General features: G+C 40.6%; 1 protein-coding gene across 2 annotated transcripts in view; it reads left to right on the forward strand.

Moving 5' to 3' along the window:
• Positions 1-23,699, forward strand: part of GBE1 (1,4-alpha-glucan branching enzyme 1) — a 148,823-nt gene that overhangs the window by 46,153 nt on the left and 78,971 nt on the right. For both annotated transcript variants that reach the window (XM_082220745.1, XM_082220746.1), the window contains exon 4: positions 21,932-22,054. In XM_082220745.1, coding sequence (XP_082076871.1) covers positions 21,932-22,054 — 123 coding nt within the window. The remainder of the gene's footprint in view (positions 1-21,931; positions 22,055-23,699) is intronic.

The following is a 23,699-nucleotide window of genomic DNA, read 5'->3' on the forward strand; positions in this document are numbered from 1 at the left end:
GCACCACCATCAGCACACTAGAGAGGAGATACCCCAACAGACTTGGGGAAGAAGAAGAAGAAGAAGAAGAGTTTGGATTTGATATCCCGCCTTTCACTCCCCTTCAGGAGTCTCAAAGCGGCTAACATTCTCCTTTCCCTTCCTCCCCCACAACAAACACTCTGTGAGGTGAGTGGGGCTGAGAGACTTCAAAGAAGTGTGACTGGCCCAAGGTCACCCAGCAGCTGCATGTGGAGGAGCGGAGACACGAACCCGGTTTCCCAGATTACGTGACTACTGCTCTTAACCACTACACCACTGAACATGCTCAGTGGGCATCAAATGTTGATGTTTGTGGGGGGAGTGGGGTTACGGAAACTAGAGGGGACAGGGGACATAGAATTGAATCTCCTGGAAAAGGGTGTGCAGGTTAGCTTGGCTGCAATCCTGAACAGAAACATGCCACTCAACAACTTTTTGTTGCAGTTCCAGTTATTGTGACTGAAGTCCATATGGTTTCGCTATGTTTATCTTTAACAAGTTGCAGGAGTATTTTGAAAGATGCCTATAGAGGAAATGGCTCCAGATGGTTTAAGGAAACCAAGACACATGCTAGAAGAAAATGAGAGTGGTGTGTGACGGTAGGGGTGGGGGCTGAAACATCCTGAGGTCTATCAGCTAATCTCAACTCTTTCCACACTTTGAAAATGAAAATCGGTTGGGCTCTGAACAGGAGCAAAAATCTGAGTAAAGAGCACACAGTATAAACATTCCAGACTATTAGTCTGAGATTATTTGTTGCCTTGGCTATCCTAAGGAGACTTTATTTCCAGATTCAACATGTTAATGACCAATATGTTTCCATTAGTGCTCCACGTATATAGTGCTTCCCTTATTTTGGGTAAATGAGGTGTGGATTGTGTTCCCCTTTCAATTTAAGTACAGGATGGTTCAAAAGATTCCTCTTGGTTAGTAGCAAATTAATTGTATGAACATCTAGTTTAAGAAGAATTAGTGTTACTAAAGTTACATCTTTAGAAATAGGACTCTTTTAGCCTTTTAACAACTTCTCAATTGAAATTTCCCCCCATTTATGGTGCAATCCTATACTCACTTACCTAAGCGAAAGCAATTGAACTCTGTGGGGCTTTGAAGCATGCATGCATTAGATTGCACTATTAATCTATTCTGATTAATGCATATGTTATGATTTTTTTTAACCTTCAAATTATATGACTGTGTGGTTATACTAGTATTTATGAAGATTGGAACAGATGGCCATAATGGTGTGGTTTAATATAAAGAACTTGCTGGAGATAAGTATGTGGATATTTATGCCTCTGAAAGCTGCTTTATGTGTGAAATGTGCAGTAGCTATTTGGTCTGCTGGAGATTCCAGTAAAAATGGGCAAGGCATGCAGAAGACCTAATGTGTTGATCATGGTATGTATGCATGCCTATACATGTGTGCATACACACATGTAGTATAGAATTGTAAAATGAAATAATGAGGAGTGGTAGTTGATGTCACACAAGGTCCAACAAATTTCTGCATTGCCTTGCTGGCAATTTCATTTCCCAGAAGGTGGAAGAAGCAACAAGGAGAACATCTATCTTGGATCTGTTCTTTTCCAACAGGGAGGAACTGATCAATGAATTTGAAGTACTGGGAACTTTGGGAGGAAGTGAACATGCTCTTTTGGGTTTCATAATACAGAGGCAATGGAAAGCTCAGTGGACTTTAAGAAGGCTGATTTCAAAAAGCTTAAGGGTGAGATGCCATGGTCAGAAATACTCATAGAGAAGGGAACTTTCTGATGGTAAGAGCTATGGCCTTTTTTCAGCTAGAACTCGCTGGGACTCAGTTGCAGCACCTCTCAGGTGATCGTCATTGCCATTATAAGATAAAAAGGGAGGCATTAATAGTGAGTTTTCCCCCTTAGAAAAATAGTTCTGGTAAGAGCTGTTCGACAGTAGAATGGATTCTCTCAAAAGGTGGTGGATTCTCCTTCATTGGAGATTTTAAAGCAGAGATCCTGTTTGTTTTTATACATATGTTAAATGATTAGTGCTTTGTTGAATTCATATAGTTAAATGACTGAGGTTACCAGTTAAATATCAAGCATGGATTCAGAATTGTCTTCTGAAGGTATCATGGATAAGCTCCTAATGGGAAATTATCTTTTGATATCTGGTTTTATAATTGAGTTCTGATGAAAATCAAACAAAAAGTGAAGCTGGCTCTTTCATTAATTTTGTGTTTGTTTAAAAGGTACTACAGAAGCGGTTCTAATTTGTCTTTCTGTAATGGGCCGTGTGTGTGTACCTAACCATATAGCTGAGGGAACAAATAACATACACATTTCTCTGCTGTAGTCACCTTCAAAAATACCTGTTCTTAACTGTTCTATTTTTTTGGTACCATCTTCTCCTTTGGTGTTCTAGTTACCAATGCTACTAGGGTGAATTTAAAGAGAATCATGGTGCTATGGAGATAGGAATAGGCTTGCCTCTCAATAACTAAGTTCACTAGTGATCTTGAAGGGGAGGAAACAGGGCAGCCCACAACCTAATGGTGATGAACGGACCACTTGTATTTCATCCATGTATTTGAAAGGTTGCCATTCTTTTTTGGGGGGAGGGTGGGTAAAGTTATAGCATTCCCTGAGAAGAAGGAGCCGGCACCCATTACTTTGAACCTTAAAACATGTAAGGTCTCTCTTCAGACACACACTAAGCTAACAATGGACATTTTTCTAATGTTTGAAGTAGTTATCCATTAAAATGTCAGTTATCAATGTTCTGTCACACTCCGGCATGGGCAAGGAAACAAGCCACAAAGGCTGATTTATCCAGATAGGGTTCTTTTTGGTTTCCGTTGAGCACTAGGAGGCAAAGATTGAAGACCCAAAATCTGGTATAGTCATACCTCCAGTTGCAAACTTGATCCATGCAGGAGGCATGTTCACAACCCGCAGTGTTCGTAGCCTGAAGTGTTGCGTCTGCATGCGCAACCGCCGAAACCCGGAAGTAATCCGTTCCGGTACTTCTGGGTTCAGCGCGGCTCACAACCCGAAAATGCGCAACCCGCAGTGTTTGTAACCCAAGGTATGACTGTATTATAAGGGGAATGGACCATATTGAGCACCTCGAATTATATTCTGGGATGCTTGCATTTCCTTCCTTCCTTGTAAGTGAATTGTTGTCATTTCTGTCTTATGATTGCAACAACTCTCTGAGGACACTGATGCATTGGGGGAAATGGCGAGGCAAATGGGGAAATCCTGCTTCCCTCTCCCCTATCATACTTAACAGGCCAGGTTGAAGTCCTACACATGGGCTGCTTAAATCCCATTGGTTTCCATGAGATTTGGGTAGCTAACTGAGCAGTGCAACAGCTCAGTGAAGTTTATTTGTTCAGTGGGTTTATTATGACAATTTTAGTTTTCACTGAACCAATTTTAGATCTTTGACATTGTTTCAAAGCGTCCCCAGAGGTCTAAATGTACAACTCAATTTTAAAATTGTTTCTTTCCCCTTTGTATTATTTTCCTAAATACGAATTGCAGTTACCTCAATTGCTGCACAGTTGTGGTTTCGGAATGTTCTGAATAAATGTTTAAAAATCCAGATTGTGCCACATATTACTGAACTTAGTACCTTTTTGTATTTTGAGATATATGCTGTAAACCAACTTGAGAAGAATTTTGCTTTTGAAATAAAATAGATTACTTATTCATATTAAATAGATAAATAAAATGCCATGTAGCAGGGCAGTCTAAAGCTTTTTCTAGGGCAGTGGTTCATAGTTCGATTACATTTCTGTGCCACTTTTCATTCAAACAAATCGCAAAGCGGCTTACAAACAATAAATAAGAACAATAAAATACTAGAACATAATAGAACATATCAAATACAATGTAAGTCATAGAATGATTAACAGCTCATCAGTAAAACAATTACAAATCTTCACTAGAACAATAATAATCTATAAAACACTATAAACAAAGCAACAGTTCTATGATTCTATGTCTCTAGAGCATGAGTAGTATTGATTTGGGAGGTGTGAATAGTTGTGAGAAAATGTATGAGCTACCCTCTACCAGCCTTTCTTTTCCTATCTCCCAATCCAGCATTAGCCTAAATTGGTTTGCCTGAAAATAAAGCACCGACCTGGTTTGTCCAAGTTAATGGTTAACTAAATGTTTTGGTCTTCCCCAATGCATCCCAGTGCTGTTAAGCTAACAATATTGTAATCACATACACTTGATTGAAAGCCGTTTTTAATTTCCATTTTTTCTAATACAGTGTTACCTCGGGTTAAGTACTTAATTCATTCCGGAGGTCCATTCTTAACCTGAAACTGTTCTTAACCTGAAGCAACCACTTTAGCTAATGGGGCCTCCTGCTGCTGCCGCGCTGCCGGAGCACGATTTCTGTTCTCATCCTGAAGTAAAGTTCTTAACCTGAAGCACTATTTCTGGGTTAGCGGAGTCTGTAACCTGAAGCGTATGTAACCTGAAGCGTATGTAACCCGAGGCACCACTGTATTTGAATTCCACTCTGGCTTCTTTATTCCTAAACTGAAAACAAGATAGGCCATGCAAAAGAAACAGTTTGTCTGGCTTATACTGGTCACAGCTTAAGACTTTCTTGCTTTAAGAAGCACAGTGTTATAAAGTATAGACTATTTGTTCTGCATGTAGGCTATACCTATACCTAACAACATTTTCTTAAAAAGCTGTATTGTGAAGAAGCCATAATTTGTTGGGGTCTAACTACACATGGCCCTAATTGCATCAGTTGTCAGCACATCATGTCCTTTCCCCCACCCCAATTAGTTATAGACACAGGGATGATATTCATTGAGAATGCAAGGACAGGAGATGTAACCCTTGGTACGATCACAATGACCCCACCCATTCATGTGGTGCAATTTGGCTCAAGAAAAAGGGTCTCACTGGTTCCACTGGGTGTTTTTCTCACCAAGGTGTGTGGGGATCTTTATTGCTATGATGGGCGGGAGCTCAAACCTACCCTGAATACTGCACTTCTGATAAACATCACCCTTACCTAATAAGAACAAAATTGGTGCCAGATAGCTCAGTTGGTAGAGCATGGAGCTTCTTAATCTCAGGGTTATGGCCCCACCTTCGGCAAAAGATTCCTGCATTCCTGTGTTGGACTAGATTCCCCTCTTCCTTCCAGCTCTACAGTTCTATTATTCTTTGTAGTTAGGCCATTAATCCTCCATCAAAGAAATACTTCCTGTTGGGAACTTTTATTTCAAATATAGTAACTCTAGTTGGAATCAGATTTATTCTTTCACTACAAGTAGTACCACTAATAGAGTCTTTTTAAGGGCTATATATTATGTTTTGTGCTGTACTGGAAAAGTGTTCCTTTGTAGTGAAAATGCTTACTTAAACAGGAAGCTACAGCAAACAATAATAAAGGTTGAATTTTGAAACTTATATAAATAATTTGCCATCTCACATTAACTTTGCAGAATCCTGCTTGCTTTATATCTTCCAGCAGTTTCAGCTCTACATTTGGGCAACAGGTGGAACTTCAGCCAAAAGTTCCAGAAAGGAAGTCTCTCACTAGTTCATTGTCCTCATTGGGGAAACCGTGGTTGTAATTTACTAAATGGATCCAGATAATGCCTTTTACTTGCTTGGACTGCTATCACAAGAACAGTATCAAGGGTATTTATTGTGAGGTTGATAATAATGTCCGACCTCCTTTGGGGGTTGTTATGAAAATGAATGGTACAGAATTGGAACACTCTTTTCACATTGACAGCCTGACTTGCAGTTCAGTTAAGCCAAGGTACTTGGAGTTCAGCCAATTTAGTCCCAGTTGAAGTAAGTGGATTTAAGTGGTAGCAAATCTAATTAGGTTGCGGGTTGTGCTTCCGAGGTGGTGTATTCATAAAGTGATTGGATGTCAACATTATATGTGCAGTTTCTTAGAATTAAAATTTTGATTATAATATTGAGGATTTTGGAAACAAAAGAACTGTTGATAGTTATAAAATCTTATTGCTTATTGTATTTATTTAGCAATGTGCTGCTATTCTTCTTGTACAGAGTGTGTGGGTATCTTGTGTTTGCCCCTAGACCCAGAAATAAAGGTGAGGGAGATAAAGGTTTGAGTAAGCAAGGCCACAATATTTTTTTTAAGTGGATCTCCAGTAAATGTTATGCTAATCTACCCAACCCCTTTTCCAGATGTACCCAATATCCTTCGAGTGAACCCAAGGAGACCTTGACTTTGACCCTCAATCAATCATTAATATTGTTCATTTATAATCATAGGGATGTGTGTAGTCTCTAAGTAAGACAGCATTGAATATAATATTAAAACAAGATCCTGTAGCACAAATCCTCAAGGACTTATATGTTGGAAATAAATGACCTGTATAGTGGATTGATATTCACAGGTGCTAGACCAGTGCACAGAGGAAAGGATAGGCTTGACAACATGAGACTGAATACTGATAAGACAAAGGTGCTGTGGGTGACTTTCCTGTGCTTGGGAATTAGGGAGCCGGTCTGTTCTGGTTGGGGTTGCACTCCCCCTGAAGCAACAGGTACATAGCATGGCGGTATTGCTTGATTCAAATATGTCATTTGTGGCCCAGGTGTCAGTGGCAAGGAGTGCCTATGCTTTGCTTTGGCTGGTTCACTTGCTATGGCCATTCCTGAATATCCTTGCCTCAATAACACACACTTTAGGGACCTTCCAGACTAATATAATGTGCTCTATGCAAGGCCTCTCTTGAAAATGGTCAGTAATCCTCAGTTGGTGCAAAATGTGGCCAGCAAGGTGTGAAAGAGAGCTAGTGAGAGGACCATGTGTCCCTGAAACCTTGAATCGACTTCCTGTGTTCTATGGAACCCAATTAAAAGTGTCACAGAGTTTTCAAAGACAGTTTTGTTCATCCATAGGTTTGAAACTTCGGTGTTCGAGATTCAACAGCTTATTGCGAAATATTAGTGCAGCTGTTTACTGAAAGGTTGGTGGCTCAAGCTCAAAAAGGGATGATTGTGCATTGCAGGGGGTTGGACTAGTGATCCTCAAGCTTCCTTCCAACTCTATAGTTCCATGACTCTGTGTTTCTGTTGGCACAAAAGTGAATTTAAAAAAAAACAAGCTATAGAGAGGATAATTCTTGAATGCCATGATCCAAGTCTGGGGAAGTACTCTTTGGTTAGACAACCCCAGCAGACATTTAAAGTCAAAATTTATGCAGAAAAGTAAAGCATGGGAATATAGGCTGTTAAACCTTTAAAATACGCCTTTTAAAGTGAATTCCAAAATATCCCTTTAAAAGGTTTCTTTCCCTCTTCCTCCAGCACAGGAAAAGACCATGTTTGGTAAGTTAAAAAATGATTTACTTACAAAGTTTCCAAAGGTCATGTTCATGCACTTCGGAACAGTTGCATAGGCTGGAAAGCTTTTCATAGTTACAAAGTGGTGAACTTTCCTAAATTATTAGTATAGGAACTCAGGAATGTCATATGAGAGCCATGTGGCTAAGTTGGAACAACCAGTTCAAACCTCTTCACACACTGAGCTTCACAGGTAGACTGGAGAACAAAGACTTCCCCCAAAGGTGAGGGGAAATGGACATAGCTAAGCCAACAAAGGTTTGTATGGTTAAAGCTATGGTTTTCCCAGTAGTGATGTATGGAAGTGAGAGCTGGACCATAAAGAAGGCTGGTCGCTGAAGAATTGATGCTTTTGAATTGTGGTGCTGGAGGAGACTCTTGAGAGTCCCATGGACTGCAAGAAGATCAAACCTATCCATTCTTAAGGAAACCAGCCCTGAGTGCTCACTGGAAAGACAGATCCTGAAGCTGAGGCTCCAATACTTTGGCCACCTCATGAGAAGAGAAGACTCCCTGGAAAAGACCCTGATGTTGGGAAAGATGGAGGGCACAAGGAGAAGGGGACGACAGAGGACGAGATGGTTGGACAGTATTCTCAAAGCTACCAACATGAGTTTGACCAAATTGCGGGAGGCAGTGGAAGACAGGAGTGCCTGGCGTGCTCTGGTCTATGGGGTCACGAAGAGTCAGACGTGACTAAACAACAACAACAACAAGCCTGGCAGCACAGCTTCCTCTATGGTTTTAACCCTTTCATGCATTAATTAGACTTAAGCATGTTGGTTATATGAGGCTGGATATCTATACAGTGGTACCTCGGGATGCGAATGTGATCCATTCCAGAGCCCTGTTCGCATCCCGAAGTGAATGTAATCTGGGTAACGTTTCGGCGCTTCTGCACATGTGCGTGACGTCATTTTGACGGTCTGCGCATGTGCGGGCGGTGAAACTCGGAAGTAACACACTCCGTTACTTCCAGGTCGCTGCGGAGCGCAACCCGAATTTGCCTAACCCGAAGCGTATTCATCCTGAGGTATGACTGTATTTAGTTTTAAACGTTTAATTTTGGAATGGATTATATGTATGATTTCATTATGTTTATGACTAGCTCTAATACTAATAATCACATGATAAGCTAAAATCATATTAAAACATATGCTGAGAAGAACCATTTCCTGTTTAGGTGTGTGAGATTCGCAAATTCCTTTTCCTCCCAGCCCTAATATATTGATTCAGGGAAAGTGATAGGGAAGATGGAAGAGACAAACTCTTTCATGTTTGGGGGGGGTGAGGGGTAACAAAGTGTCTCCTGAGAGCTTTCTGTGAGCTTGAGAAGAATAATGAAGCAAGCCATGGTGGGCGAGGATTGCCTGACGCACTCACCCACATCACTAACAGGTGTAGGATTACTAGCACAGTTGATAATTATTGCCCACAATTATTGATAGAGCTCTGTTCCTTTAGTCCATTTGTATTTATATATGTTTTGCTTTCTGCAATCATGATCAGACATTTCATTTAACACAGGCTAGATGCAAATATAAGGTTGGATTCATGTTTTTAATGAATAGAGCAGTAATGACACATAAGGTGACATTTAATGCAAAAGTAAAATGAGAGAAGTTACTGGTTTTTAATAATTCACTGGAATGTGTTTTAGGTGCTTTATTGAAATGGAAAGACTTTGTCTTTCTACGAATGGAGTTATATCTCCCTCTTTTGGAAAATCAAGGCATGACCTGCTTTAGAGATAAGACTTTGCTTCTCTTTTTCATTTTCTTTATACAAGTAGGCAGATAAACTTGCTAGACGGCGGGGGGCGGGGGGATGACTAATTTGTTTTCCAGCCATTGACATTTATATTAAATATTTAATACAAGTCCAAATGCAAATAGGTAGCTAACCCTAAAATATCAGGGGACAGTGTTAGCAGCATCTGGTTCATTGGAATTTCCATATGGAAATGTAACCACATGCTTCTTTTTAAATAGAAAGTTACTGTCCTTTCGGCTGTTCTATTTGTCTTTCCTACCACAGCTTAAATTTGTTCTTGTAACTTCCTTTTCCTTTTACACCCCCCTGTATGTTTTCTTTTTTGAAAAATTCATGAATAATTACTGAAGAGCACTAGCTTGCTAATATGATTAGCTTTATTCATTAATTGCTCAATAAGGGGGAACTTATGGGAACATAGCTTACTGCTAGATTCACCACAGTGAGACACACTATCCCCATCTCTGCCACAGAGAGTTGTATCTTGCATCAAATCAACAGAACCCATTACTCCTACTCTTCGTGCTGCTGGGAGGAGTCTAAATATGGTGAAAGAACAAAACCCAAAGCACCACTTTGGTGTTGGGATGTGGTATGGTATAGAACTGGCTGCCATAGATCCTGTGCATCCCATCCTGATGACCAGAGGACCAGTGACACAGGCAAGAGGCTATAGAATGCCCTGCAGCCTCAGCCAGCTTGTTTTACATAGGGTATCGCTGCAACACCTAGATATACTATTAATGTTAACAATTTTTCACTCTGCTGCTTTGGTGTTTTGTTTAGGTTTTTTATTTTTATTTTATTGATCCTTAGTATTCATTTACTCAGTTATTGCCCTCCTTTTTATAGATAGAGTAGATATAAAAGGATGGCTTATAGTACTCAACAACATTAAAACCACAATAAAAAGTAATTAAGCAGCATCAGTCAAGAATTAAAATGTCAGCAGCACTAAAAAATAATAACAAGAACTCTCTTGGTCTTAACGGACAAATACAGTTTTGTCCATGCCCTTGTCCTTTCCAGAAGTGAGGGACATGGCAACCCACTGGGATTCCAAAACTAGCGTCACCTCCCAAAAAGCCTCAGATCAGGGTTTTATAATAATAGTTTTGAAGCTCAGGAGGTAGGCAGTAGCAGCCTGTGTAGCAGTGTAGGCAGGGCAGACCTGCAGATTTAGAAGCAGGCTGTAGCCCCCTTTTCTCATTATTTCTGCTTGCACAGTGAACATGTTGACAGTGGCAGGTTCTGTCCTTTCTGTCTGCACACTGAAGTACAGTGGTACCTCAGGTTAAGTACTTATTTCGTTCCAGAGGTCCATGCTTAACCTGAAACTGTTCTTAACCCGAAGCACCACTTTAGCTAATGGGGCCTCCTGCTGCTGCCGCGCCGCCGGAGCCCAATTTCTGTTCTCATCCTGAAGCAAAGTTCTTAACTTGAAGCACTATTTCTGGGTTAGCGGGGTCTGTAACCTGAAGCATATGTAACCTGCAGCGTATGTAACCTGAGGTACCACTGTATCATGAGATCAGGGACACTTGCTCTATTGGATCCTGCAATGATCTGTTATCTGCATATGATGCTTTCTGTTCAGCTTGGGAACTTTCACTGCTAACTCCACCTCTCCTGTCTGTCAGGCTGCGACCCTGAACCTCCATTAGGCACAGCTAGGCTTTGCCTTCTCAACTACCAGGCACCATCCGCTCATCTGCCAGGCATCACTCATTCACTCCCAGGCTTAACCCTTGCATTTGAGGATCTCGGTCATAGGCTGCACCAAGAGGGACCGTGTGCCAGTTTATGATCACCATCATATCTGTTATAGAGGTGTTTGTGTCCCGATAAAGGTTGACCAAGGTTTTAATATGCATAGTCCAGAGAATTAAGGCATTAGCCTCTGGTGACTGATTCTTGCTTCCAGCAAAGGGGAGACAGCACCTTTCAAATTACATTTGGAAGTGAGCTCCCTTTTTCCTTGCAGTTATGCTTCGGCTTGCTAGCCTCTTGCTGTTGTATGTTGTTAGGTCATTTTATTTATGTTTTGTGCTCAAAGCAGTTTCTGGGGGAAAATCAACAGATGTGCACATGAAGAGGAGCTTGTGTGTGATTCTGCTGATAGCCTCATTCTGCAGTTAGGTTCCTCATTGTACAGAGATTGAAAGACAGGAAATATGGTTGCCAAGAGGACTAAGCGTACCAAACCTCCGGAACTGGTGAGAAATCTTCAGGCCACAGCCTAGGATTTTATCTTCATTATCTCATTTCAAATATGGTGTGTGCTCCCTGAATGCTCAGCTCAGTTTCTCTGCATTGTGTATTCATCAAATCTTGTGTCGCGCACAAATGTCAGGCTAATGGAATGCTATAAATTGCAGAGGATAGAGATAATAGCTTCTTATATACTGTCCTTGTAAATAACCAGTCTCTCTGACATTTGCATATTTATATTAAAGCTGTTCCACTCAAACAGTATTTAGCATGATGATAGTCTCTGATGTCCGGTTGTATTTTAGTCACTTGCTCAGAAGTTACATTTGCCAACAGCTATTTTCAAGTGACTGCATGCCAAGGTGGTTTAAAGAGTGATTTGTAGGGTAGCCGATTATATATATGTCCTTGTGTGTGTGTGTGTGTGTGTGTAATCTGAAGTAGGCTTTAGACAATAGCAGGTGATCTCATCTCCACCCCATGATTATATTATGGTGTGTTGTCAAAACTAGCAGAACAGCAACTGGAATTTGGTCTACTTGTCAAAGTGACAGAAATTTTATTTATTTGCATACTTACTTTGGATGTCTTGCACCATAAGCTGTTTCAGCTAGGGCAGCCTGCTTGATTTATAAGTTCAGCTCAGTTGCTTTATTTCAAGTATACAATAGTGCTACAGACTGGTTTTGGATGTGAGAAACCCAGATTCAAATCTTCACCAAGCCATAAATCTTCCTGGGCGGCCTTGGACCGTGCTGCTATTCCTCAGGCTCACTTGCCTTGCAAGAGATTGCTAGCTCCCAAGTTTCTTCTGAATGAAAGGCACTCCATTCCTAAGGGATAATAATTGTGAAGCTTAACTGGCAATATATGATATACTGCTATGTAAGGAATGCTGGGTTTTCTGCAGATGTATTTTTTTTTATAGACAAACACTTGGGGCTAGTGTTGGGCTTGAGGAAGAAAGTGCAGTTTTGTTTGACCCCCACCCCCAAAGGGGGACAGTTTGCAGTAGTGGAGGGCAACAATTGTGTCAGTGAAAGCAGTACCAGTCCAGCTGCACAGTGCTCTCTTGAGCTAGTGCTGAAAAAGGAAGTGCTAGGCAGAGGCATAGGAAGATCAGGTGGTACCCGGTGCAGAAAATTTCTTGTCACCCTCCCCCCCATCGTTGTGTGTGTGTGTGTGTGTGTGTGTGTGTGTGTTTGCCTGCAAAAATGGTTTTACATTATTTTATATTTTCTTACAAAGGAATAATAATCATAAAAATAAAATAATAATAATAATTTTTTATTTATGTCCTGCCCTCCCCGGCCGAAGGTGGGCTCTGGGCGGCTAACATCAGATACATAACATTGGTATAAAATCAAACAATAATTAAATTACCTCCTAAAAACATGTCAAAATCAAATTAAAGTCTAATTAGATGGTTTTCCGTAGGGTTAGGATTGGGAACGGTAAGTGCTCCACTGAATTGAAATTTCAGCCTTCGTCACATAGGAAAACGGCCAAGCAAACAGCTATTTTTGTGGAGGAGGGTTAAGATATTAACTGATATGCATGGAATTTCATATATAGCTGTATAATCCCTAGTGTAGTAAGATAAGACCTTTGGAGGAGGCATTTTTTAAAAAAGTTTTTTTATGAACCGCCCTAGTAGGGCAGTAATTATTCCTTGATAATTGGCACCTGGGGCAAACCTCTGCCCCCCTTTCCTGCGCTCCTGGTGCTAGGCAAGCACATTATCTTGCTTATTGCCCGTGCTGATATACACAGAGCTCTGAGGCTTTGATGTTAAGGAAGATAATGGCAGCTTCAACCACCTGTCCCACTTCTCTTTACCGTCCCAGGTCTTTAATTTATTATTTTAAAAGGAGGCTGTTATCAACCTTTTGGGCCCTGTCATTTGCCTCATAATGTCAGGCGCTGATACCAAGCATGTAGAAACTGGCCCAAAGCACATAGAAAAATACCTTCAAGAGCCCTTTGGCTGGACCAAGCTGTGCAGGCCGAAGCAACACCTGAAAAGCACTGCAGAGCTACTTGAAACCCAGTCTCTTTAGGTTCTCTTGAATATATATATATTACCCATGAAGACACACGTACATTCCTATGTGAAAACACATGGTCTTGATTAATACATGGGTAGCCAATGTGGATAGTGATGCAGGTGGCGCTGTGGGTTAAACCACAGAGCCTAGGACTTGCCGATCAGCAGGTCGGCGGTTCGAACCCCCGTGATGGGGTGAGCTCCCGTTGCTCTGTCCCAGCTCCTGCTAACCTAGCAGTTTGAAAGCACGTCAAAGTACAAGTAGATAAATAGGTACCGCTCCGGCGGGAAGGTAAACGGCGTTTCCATACGCTGCTCTGGTTAGCCAGAAGCGGCTTAGTCATGCTGGCCACATGACCCGGAAGCTGTACGCTGGCTCCCTCGGCCAATAAAGCGAGATGAGCGCCGCAACCCCAGAGTCGGTCACGACTGGACCTAATGGTCAGGGGTCCCTTTACCTTTTAGCCAATGTGGTAAGCTGTTATCGGACCCCTCCTCCTATCATTGTTGACCCTTGGTCATGCCAGCTGGGCTTGATGAGTGTTAGAGTCCCAACAACAACTGGATGGTGCCATATTAGCTACCCCTGCATTAGGAGGTGTGTGCATTGCTCCACAACAAAATTATTTCATAAAGTTTCACAGACTTCTTCCTCCTTATTAATATTCTATACAACTGTACTAGTGGCAAAAATTCTGATCAATGCTTAAGTAGATATTCTGAAAAGGAAGAAAAAGAAAAAGCTTTTTGGCTTAACACGTCTCAGAACTTGATTCTGTATGAAGCAACGATGTCTAAGAATTTCAAAGAATAGCTAGGAAAATAGTCCATATATCATTAGTTCCCTGACTGACACAACAGAACAGAATGGTACACGCTTCACTGGTTAGAAGAACACAAAGTGCTTGGTTGGTGACTTGCCTCAATTGTCTGGGGTATTGTGACAGCACATGCTTAAGGGGGTAGATACAGTAGTATCTGTATCATAACATCTGTAATAAGGTTGAATGGAGATTTAGTGTTGCATTGTCATGTTTCGCATTTCCTTTACAGGAATCTGGATGGAACTTGTAAATATAAGCCCCTGAATTTTTATTTATTGAAGTTCAAAAACCACAGGCTTTCCAGAGTTTCCAGTGTTTTGCTTGCTACACCTTACAACTATCTATCAGCTTGTATTGTGAGGGATTTTCTATGCAGTAATCTGGCAGCAGCCTTCTAGCAGTTCCTTTGATCAATTCTGTCTCTTTATCACTGTCTGAATGCAGTGGTCAGGTGAGATTTATGTACCGGTATATAGACTCCAGGTACACATTGATGCAAGCCTCTTTGTAGGACTGAGAATTCTGTAGTATACAAATGGTGTGTAAATAGCTTCTTGCAAGCTAGAAGTTGACTGTATTAACAATTCTTCCACTCTCCCTTTTTTGCTTTGTATTGAGCATATTTTTTTTCAGTTTGGGAACAATGCCCCTCAGCCAACAACAAAATACTGTACTGAATACGCACCAACTTGTGAACCACATCAATTAATCCAGAGTAGTAGAGACCCTCCCTCTGCCGACACACACTCCTGAAGGTGGCTTACAGTGGTTAAAATCACAGCATCATGGTAAAACAGCATGATCACAAACAAAACACAACAAAGACAGGCTCAGCAGATAACACAATCCTTAGATGAAACATTTTCTACCTGGCAGGTTAAAAACAGACAAAGAAACCCATTCACTAATCAAAGGAGGCCACCTTGGGACAAGGTGTTATTATAATATTGGCATGTCCACTAAAAAGGCTCTATCTCTTGCCTCAACCAGGCATGAGTCCACTTTAAGGTGGGGCACCTCTGTGCTTAACCATCATGAGCTGGCAGGCTACCAATGTGTCCTAGATAAGTTGGTCATGGAACTCACCAGTGGGGCGGTGACCCTGGGCTTAATCTTAAATAGTGCCAGGGACCTGATGAAAGATAAGTGTTGTTGAACCGATTGGAAATAGTAAAATATTCTCCTCCTCCTCCTCCTCTTATTGCCAAGAAAATCCAACTTGGTAGCATTTGACTTTAAAAGAAGAACAGTTCCAAAAATGAGGGGATTGGAAAAAGTGAATTCCATGCTGGGCGTCATTAGGAAAGGGCTTGAAAACAAAACTGCAAATATAATGCCATCATACAACTCTAAGATGCCACTGTGCTTGGAATTCTATGTTTAGGAGCTTATTTGCAAGAGGGGGTGGGACTATGGTTAGACCACTTCTGAAAAGAACCTATACGCCAGTTCCTGTGCACAGTGTTTGAATTGATGGTTGCTTGCTCTCTAGCTGCATGTTTTCTCGGATGACCTTGACTTGGAGCAGAAATGACTTTCTGTGGGATGACCAGCCCAAGTGGAAGTGTGACACTCTTGATGATTTTCCTGGCAGATTTTGATACTATTGCCCATGGCATCCTTCTGAGTTAGGAGCTAGAGGTCCTTGCATTGTGGTATTTCTACTCCTGATTAGATGACCAGTTTGCGAAGGTGGTGATGAGGGAATGAAATAGCAGATAGATATAGAATATATTTGAACTTGTCTTCCTGTTTGTTCTTAGTTTTCATAGATTGCAGAACTGAGTCTATCTATCCAATGAGCTCCTTTCTCAGGGCAGCCACTCTTTTATATGGGGACCGTAATTTTTTCTTTGTTTTGTTTTGTTCAGCGAAGCTTCTGTTTGTACAAAATGATTTAGCTAATTAACACTTATAAAAGCAACCTTATTCTGATTACCTCATTTATAATTAACTCTTCCTTTATTTACCTCTTCAACTACTTTTTAAAATTCATTTCAGACATTTGAACTTAAAACAAATGCTCTGTGTTTATCAAATAGATTATGAGCATGATCTCTGTATGCACCAGTTAGATTGTAATGCTTACTTGAAAAAGTTGTTGAATCAGTGCCAAGTGCAAAGGCGTAAATGTTTTGAATCTACAAAACTGTGTGTTCAGTGACTTTTCTTTTGGAGGAGTGAAGGTTGAGTTGGTAACTCTTGTTTTATCTTCAACTTAAAACCTTCGGGCAAGGTGAAACGTTTAATATTGTCTCTTAAATATAAATTCTTAGTGACACCTGGGACTGCTGTGACAGCCTGTAATGAGCCATTGTTATAGACATGCAGGAAGAGTGTTATATATCAGAACTGGATTTGAACTGGAAGATCTAGCTCTGGAAATTTCATGCCGTTCCCCTCCCCCCCCTTCTGTTCTGCATCTTTCAGTTCTCCCTCTAAGACTGTTGCTTGGAAGTAACAGTCTTAGAGATATACTGTAGGGACTTTCTTCAGTAGGGAGGTTAGCATTTTGCCTTGGCCAGTAATAAAAACCTGCCCTTTGTACAGAGCTAATACCTCTCAGTATTAGCAAATACTAGCATCTTTTATGCCCTTTCTGGATTTTTGTTTTTGCTAGGACATCTGCTATATCTTTGCATATTTTGTTGAATCGTGTTGAAGTTACAAGGAAAGGTGGGAAATGGAAAGCATAGACTTCAAATGAAAGCATAGATGGGGGAAAAGATTAAATGAGTAAATTCTAGTTTCTGTTAAATCTTTTGCATGTTTAAGGAATTGATAAGGGGCATGTGTCCCCCTAGGTGTTCATTTATTTATTGCATTTATATCCCTCCTCCTCCTCTTCCTCCTCGGAACTCAAGGTAGTGTACATGGTTCTCTTGCTCCACATATAATCCTCCCCACAATCCTGTGAGATAGGTGAGGCTGAGAGTGAGTGATTGGCCCAAGCTAAGCCAGTGAGGTTCATGGCTGAGTGGGGTGTTGAACCTTGGTCTCCCATGTCCTAGTTCAAACACCCTAACCACTACACCACACTGTTGTTGGACTGCAACTGTGATCACTCATGACTATTGCCCTTGCTGGCGGGAGCTGATGGCAGTTAATAGTCCTGCAACACCTGGAAGGTCACCAAATGATGTTATAAAAAGATCACACAATTAATCAAATTATTTTTAACTAGAAGGTTCATACCCAGTGTTGTCGGGGAATTCTAAGCAACCCAAAACACAGTGCAGCTTTGAAATCAGTGGTTAAAGTCATTGTAGTTTGAAAGGTTCTGCCTGCTTTATTGACTCTCAAAATGCTATCCAATTGCATCGGTTGAAAACTGCTCCTTTGTTTAAGGAAATAACCAACATTTGGTTATGATATCTTGAGAGAGCATAAACAGGGGGGAAAACACAACTTTGCAAAATATATAGGAGATACAGTGTGAAGAGCATACGAGTCTGCCGATGACCAGTTGGTTATTTCTGATAAAAATAAGTAAACTAGAGACGTTTCCTTACAATGTCTTCACAAAGATGATGTCCTCAGAATGTTCTGCAAGCTATTCACCCCTTGGCTTTGCTGCATGAAAGTGATTGACACATGGCATGGAAAGTACGTTGCACTGAAATGTGTGCTCTAATGATTCTGAGTATATGGAATATAGTTTAGCCATTCATATGCCTTTATCTATCCAGGAGTTACATTGCAGGTGATATTAAGCCTGGGAATAGTAAGCGGCATTGCACATTGCAGAAGTTTTTAGAATGCCTCTGGCCACCTAGTTCTGCTTCTTCTCACTTACAGTTGAAGAAAGACGTTGCCCTTTTCAAATTACCTCTAAATGACAAAATGTGCTTCCTCAACATAAAACCTTGTTCCCTGAATAATCATTTCCATTTTATTATTCACTTGCTGCTTCTTTTTCTTGAAATAGTTTCAGACTTTGGGATCTCTCTCTTTCTCTCTCTGTTCTATGACTTCTACAAATATTGTATGTTGGTAACCATACGGACTGAGGGGGGTGTTGTTTTGTTTTTTAGTTTGAAGAGATTCATCCCCAGCAGATTGAATCTGAGGCCGCAACACTACCAGCAAACATGATTTAAATGCTGTTATAAATTGCATTTGCTGGAAGAAAGGGAAGGATAACGGACTCTGTTGACGTAGCCTAGTGGTTTGGGACTCTATCTTTCAGGAAATAAGAATGTGTACATTATTTTTAGTTCCTGTTCTGGGAAGGACAGTGATACAGATGTAGAATTCAAATGTCATACAGGCTGTTCAGAATATTCAAAACAGGCTGCAAAGCGTGTGTGGAAGGGGGAGGCAGAGAAAGAAAAGAATTTATATCTTGTGTTTGCTGTCAACAGACTAACGTGGACTGACCCTCTGGAAATGGAGAGAATTTTCTGAGTCAGTTGTCTCAATGCTTGGCAACACTAGCAAGCCATCTGGGTTATGATATGGATTTCCTTACCAGTAGGAAGGTTCATGTACAGACATGCACATATATAGAGAGAGAGTGTGTGTGTGTTACATTTTTACAACAGCCAGTTATTCATTTTAGGCTTTGCTGAAAGCTAGACTTTTTATTTTTATCTTACGAGTATGTCTGTAAAACTTCGAAATGCACTAGTATAGGATCACGCTAGTAAGCCCTTTTATTATTCACTGTACAGGCTTCATCATTTAATTAAGGCTTGGTTCTCTTGTGTGCTACTTAAACTCTAAAACCTGACGTATGGGGGCTGGAGAAAAACAGGGGTTCTTTCCGTAATACATTTCAACCTAAAGATTTAGCAGGAGTTTTAAACTGGGAAACCCGAGGGCCCAGTATCTGGATTTAAGCACATTAAACTCTCCCCTAAACTAGATTTCAGAAAGACCTGTTTCTAGATTGCAAAAAAGAGAAAATAATTTCAACTTCCAAATCTTAATGACATTCAGCATTCAATTCTGCTGTGTTACCTTAGTGACCCCTCCTCCCCAAATGAACAGTTTTGAGGAGCTGCTCATTACAGCTGCTTCAAACAGAATTTCCATTTTATGGGAAAGTCTGATATTTCCTCTATAGCAATATAGGACTGGGATACAATTGTCAGCACTTGCACTAGTTTTTGCAGAATGAAGGCTTAAAAAATCCCCAGCACCATCAACCATTGGTCTTGGTGGGAAATGAATAGAACATGCTGCTTTAGCCTAGTTCTTTTCTCTGGCTTTTGACCTAATGAATGTGCCTCCCATGCTATGTTGTTTCCTATTACAGAATATAAAGTAAACCAAAAGTTCTAATAAAAACTGCCTTTTTCTGTAGGAAAAAAGGTGCGATGGAGTCCAGCTGTTCCTCATCCTATTTAAATGTGTGAATCATACGCCCTTTCCCTGAAATTCTGTATTTGGTGGTATAATAGGTAATCATGGATGTTAGACTCCTAGAGATAATTTTCACCTGGTATTTTCGTGTAGTCTGGCATAATTAATGTAGATGACCTACTATAACCCTGTTATTTGCTTGCCTATAGAGCAGACACAGGTATGGCACAAATGGTTGCTCATAGGTTTTCTTAGCAAGATACGAATAAAACTGCACACACAAAATCAGAAGAGCCAATAGCCTTTTGCACAATTGATTTGACCTGGTTCCTCAGTCGGAACACTGCATAGATAATTACAACCAGTTTGCCTCTCTGCCTGCCTCGATACCACACCTGCTTTAAAAATTGTATCTTGGCCATTCTTTCCGCCTTCTTTCTATATTTTTGTAAAGTTCTCAAGTTGACCCAGTAGAGATAGTAGGAATACTCACTAAAAACACAGTTGATGAAAAGTACTGCATATACTTGGGACGCGGGTGGCGCTGTGGGTAAAAGCCTCAGCACCTAGGGCTTGCCGATCGAAAGGTCGGCGGTTCGAATCCCCGCGGCGGGGTGCGCTCCCACTGCTCGGTCCCAGCGCCTGCCAACCTAGCAGTTCGAAAGCACCCCCGGGGGCAAGTAGATAAATAGGTACCGCTTACCAGCGGGAAGGTAAACGGTGTTCCGTGTGCTGCGCTGGCTCGCCAGATGCAGCTTTGTCACGCTGGCCACGTGACCCGGAAGTGTCTCCGGACAGCGCTGGCCCCCGGCCTCTTGAGTGAGATGGGCGCACAAACCCCAGAATCTGTCAAGACTGGCCCGTTCGGGCAGGGGTACCTTTACCTTTACCTTTACTGCATATACTTAAAAGAGAAAGAAAAATTAATGTTCTGTTTGTCTGATGGTAGGCTTTATTCCAGTTGCGTAAACAAATAGAAAGTTATTGCCTGGTATCTGGAGTGGAAACACCGAAAGTTAGGGACTGGTTACATTCTGGAGTAAGGGTCCCAAAGATGTAGATGTCCCACTGTGTGAGTCTCCGTTCTCTGGTGACATTGGGCATTGATAACGAAGAGATGAGCGAGAACTGCACTACCATAATGTGAGCCTACCAATCATTGCACTCAGAGTCTTGTCACTCACTCTCAATGCATGCTCCAGGCAACCATGGTAGAGTTGTGAGACTTATAATATGTTACAGGTAGGGATAGGGATCCACTTGCTAAGACAGGTTTTGGTAGCTTACCCATGGCAACATGTACTCTGGCACTGAGACGATCCCTGTGTAAACCAACACCTGCTAACCTCCCTTTAGGCAAACCTAAATTTTATTCTATATATTTGTTTTCAAGATCCTGATTTTAATCTCTATTTTTTTTGTGTGTGTGTCTACTGTTTTTAATACCTGCCACTATTCTTATTTAATATTTTATACTATTTTATGTAAACTGATTAGAGGTTTATTTATTTATTATTAAGCAGTATATAAAATTTGCTTTAAAACGAATGAATGAATGAATGAATGTGTGCTTTGGAACCTCAAGCTTTCTTTTAAATACAGTCCCAACGTGCTTTTGGCTAAATGTCAGGTTTTTTTCTCCAGGAATTCCTGTTTTGATTTGGGTTTTTTGTGATTTGTTACAATACTGTAAATTGGGTTCAGTAAGTTTAGATATCTTGCAAATGAAAACGTTGTAAAAAATAATAATTGTACAGTGGAATTAGATGTGGCTGCTGCTATCAGCCTCAAGTTACCTCTCCCAGAAACATTTAGTAGTGTAAAATACCTAAAGGACACTGTGTTGCGTGTTTTTCTAGCCCACTTTGAATTGTCTGCAACTTTGAAGGATGGAGAAACTTGCAATGTGATGATGGCATTGTGGTTTATTGACCCTCCTGGCTCTCCGTACCAGGCGTTACCTCAGTCTGCTCTCAGACACAGTGGGTTGTATTCAGTGTTAGTCATTCTGAGTAGACCCATTGAAATTAATGGACATGACTAATTTAAGCTAATCTATTTCAATGGGTTTACTCGGGGGGGGGGATACTTAGCTAGATACATCCATGTGTTTTTATTTTCAAATTTGTATTATATGCAGCAGCTTGCTGCTTGGTTTTCCCCTCCATAACCAGTTTTGTATTAAAGTTCTTTTTTTGTGTGGACCCTCTGTGGGGCTGCCTCTTCATGATATTTTTCAGTCATATTTTGAATTGAAATATGTTACAGAGAAACAGAGGAAGCGAAGAAAATGTGAAGCTACTACTTTGTAGCAGCCCCCTGCCCTTACCTAGAATGTATCATTCTGGCCTTAGTTTAACCTTGTCTATTTCTTTTTATATTTAATTTTCTAGGTGGTTATCAAAAGCAGAAGTGGAGAAGTCCTCTACCGTATTTCTCCCTGGGCAAGATATGTAACTCAGGGTGCCAACGTGAACTATGACTGGGTAAATTGGGAGCCACCAACCCCATACAGAGTAAGCTATTTTAAATATGTTAGGAATATAGGATGGGCTGGGTATTGGTGAGTGGTATGTTTCCTCTAAATTTACATTTTCTGATCATCTAAAAATGGGCCATTTTATACCAATTTTACTCGTAATAATTGCAAAGCCTTAGATAACGTTTTACACAGAAGATAAACTTATTAGAAGGGAGTATGTGTTCATTTTCCTTTTAATAGTTAGGAAAGTGATTCAAACCACATACACACATCTGCAGATGAATTTGGTACACTTTTTGTGCCTGTGCATTTGTATAAATAGGTAAGCTGGTGGAAGATCTGCTGGAAAATAGACTAATGTTAGCTGTAATACTTTGGTTGAAATTACATTAAAAATGGTGCTTTCCACTATATTTGGAATCTGATGCTGTTTTACAAGTAAAAGCTGGGGAAAAAAATGATTTCATAGTGGTTGTTTTACTTTTTTATTTGTACACTGAGGCATCCCCTCGCCCCCTGCCCAACATGATTACAGAAGTTATTTAACAAACTCAGAGCAATTGAATATCTTATTGTGAAATTGAAGGACTTGTGGTGTTCTGAAGTACGTAGGTTTTCAGGGAAATTGCATTCAATTTTTAATTTGGTATGCATAAGATATATCAAGTATCAGTTCCAGTGATACAGATAAACAAAGAAAAAGCTTTGTTTGCAAAGTAGAAATTTACATACAGAATTGAAAAATAAATATCCAAACCTATTTGTGTTTACTCTTCCAAAAGTACATAAAAAGTTATTAGCTGCATAAAAAGTTGTAGTCCTACAAACTTTGTGATTTTTGAAAATCTTGGCAACACTCCACAATATTGTAACTCACTCTGGTATGGCAGGCCTTACAGAGTCCCTTGCAATTACAAATTTTGCAGCAGTCAAAAGATTGGTTATTAATTCATGATGTTCCTTCTGCAGTATTCCTTCTAATAAGCTCAGTAAAATAACCTTTGGATTTAATGATAGGAAGCACAGATGAGATTTTTTTTTGTGGGGGTGGGGATAGCAGTCAGGGAGGTAGTACAACACTTTGAGCAGATAATGTGCCTGCCAACAATAGTTAAAAAATAAGTTTAAAACATGCACCTGTTTTCCAACAAGCTGCTGGGAACCTTAGATTTCCCTGGAAGCTGATCAGGGTCTCCCTGGTGACCAAAGTTTTAACAGCCAATAGTTCCATGGCCATCCTTCACCCACCATTTATAGCACCTGAGATGGGCAGTGGAGTGTGCACCTAGGACTGTTTATTTCTTAAAGGTCAGTCCGCAGTGCCCTGTGTCAACTGAGGTTCTACTTTAAATCACACCACATAATGCTGTGCAACACAGAGAGGGTACTTGGCACTCAAATCAACAAGGAAAAGGTTTTCTAGCAGGAGAGGTTTGGGAAAAACAAACAAACCTGGTGGTTTAATTCACAAGAGGTGAATCGAAACAAAACATTCCTTCCGATTGGTGATCTTTTTTTTTCTGGGAAAGGCTTTTTCAAGGCTGAACCCAAGCAGCTCACTTAATCCTGGCCATTTTGGTATTCGGTTGGTGGCAAGGGACTATCATGACCAAAGAGAAAGTTTTGTGAAGGGAAATTGTACGGATGATACCAGTCTTGAGACTGAAGTTGCCTTGCCC

Source organism: Podarcis vaucheri, assembly GCF_965113315.1.
Source record: "Podarcis vaucheri genome assembly, chromosome: 4".
Classification (NCBI taxonomy): domain Eukaryota; kingdom Metazoa; phylum Chordata; class Lepidosauria; order Squamata; family Lacertidae; genus Podarcis; species Podarcis vaucheri.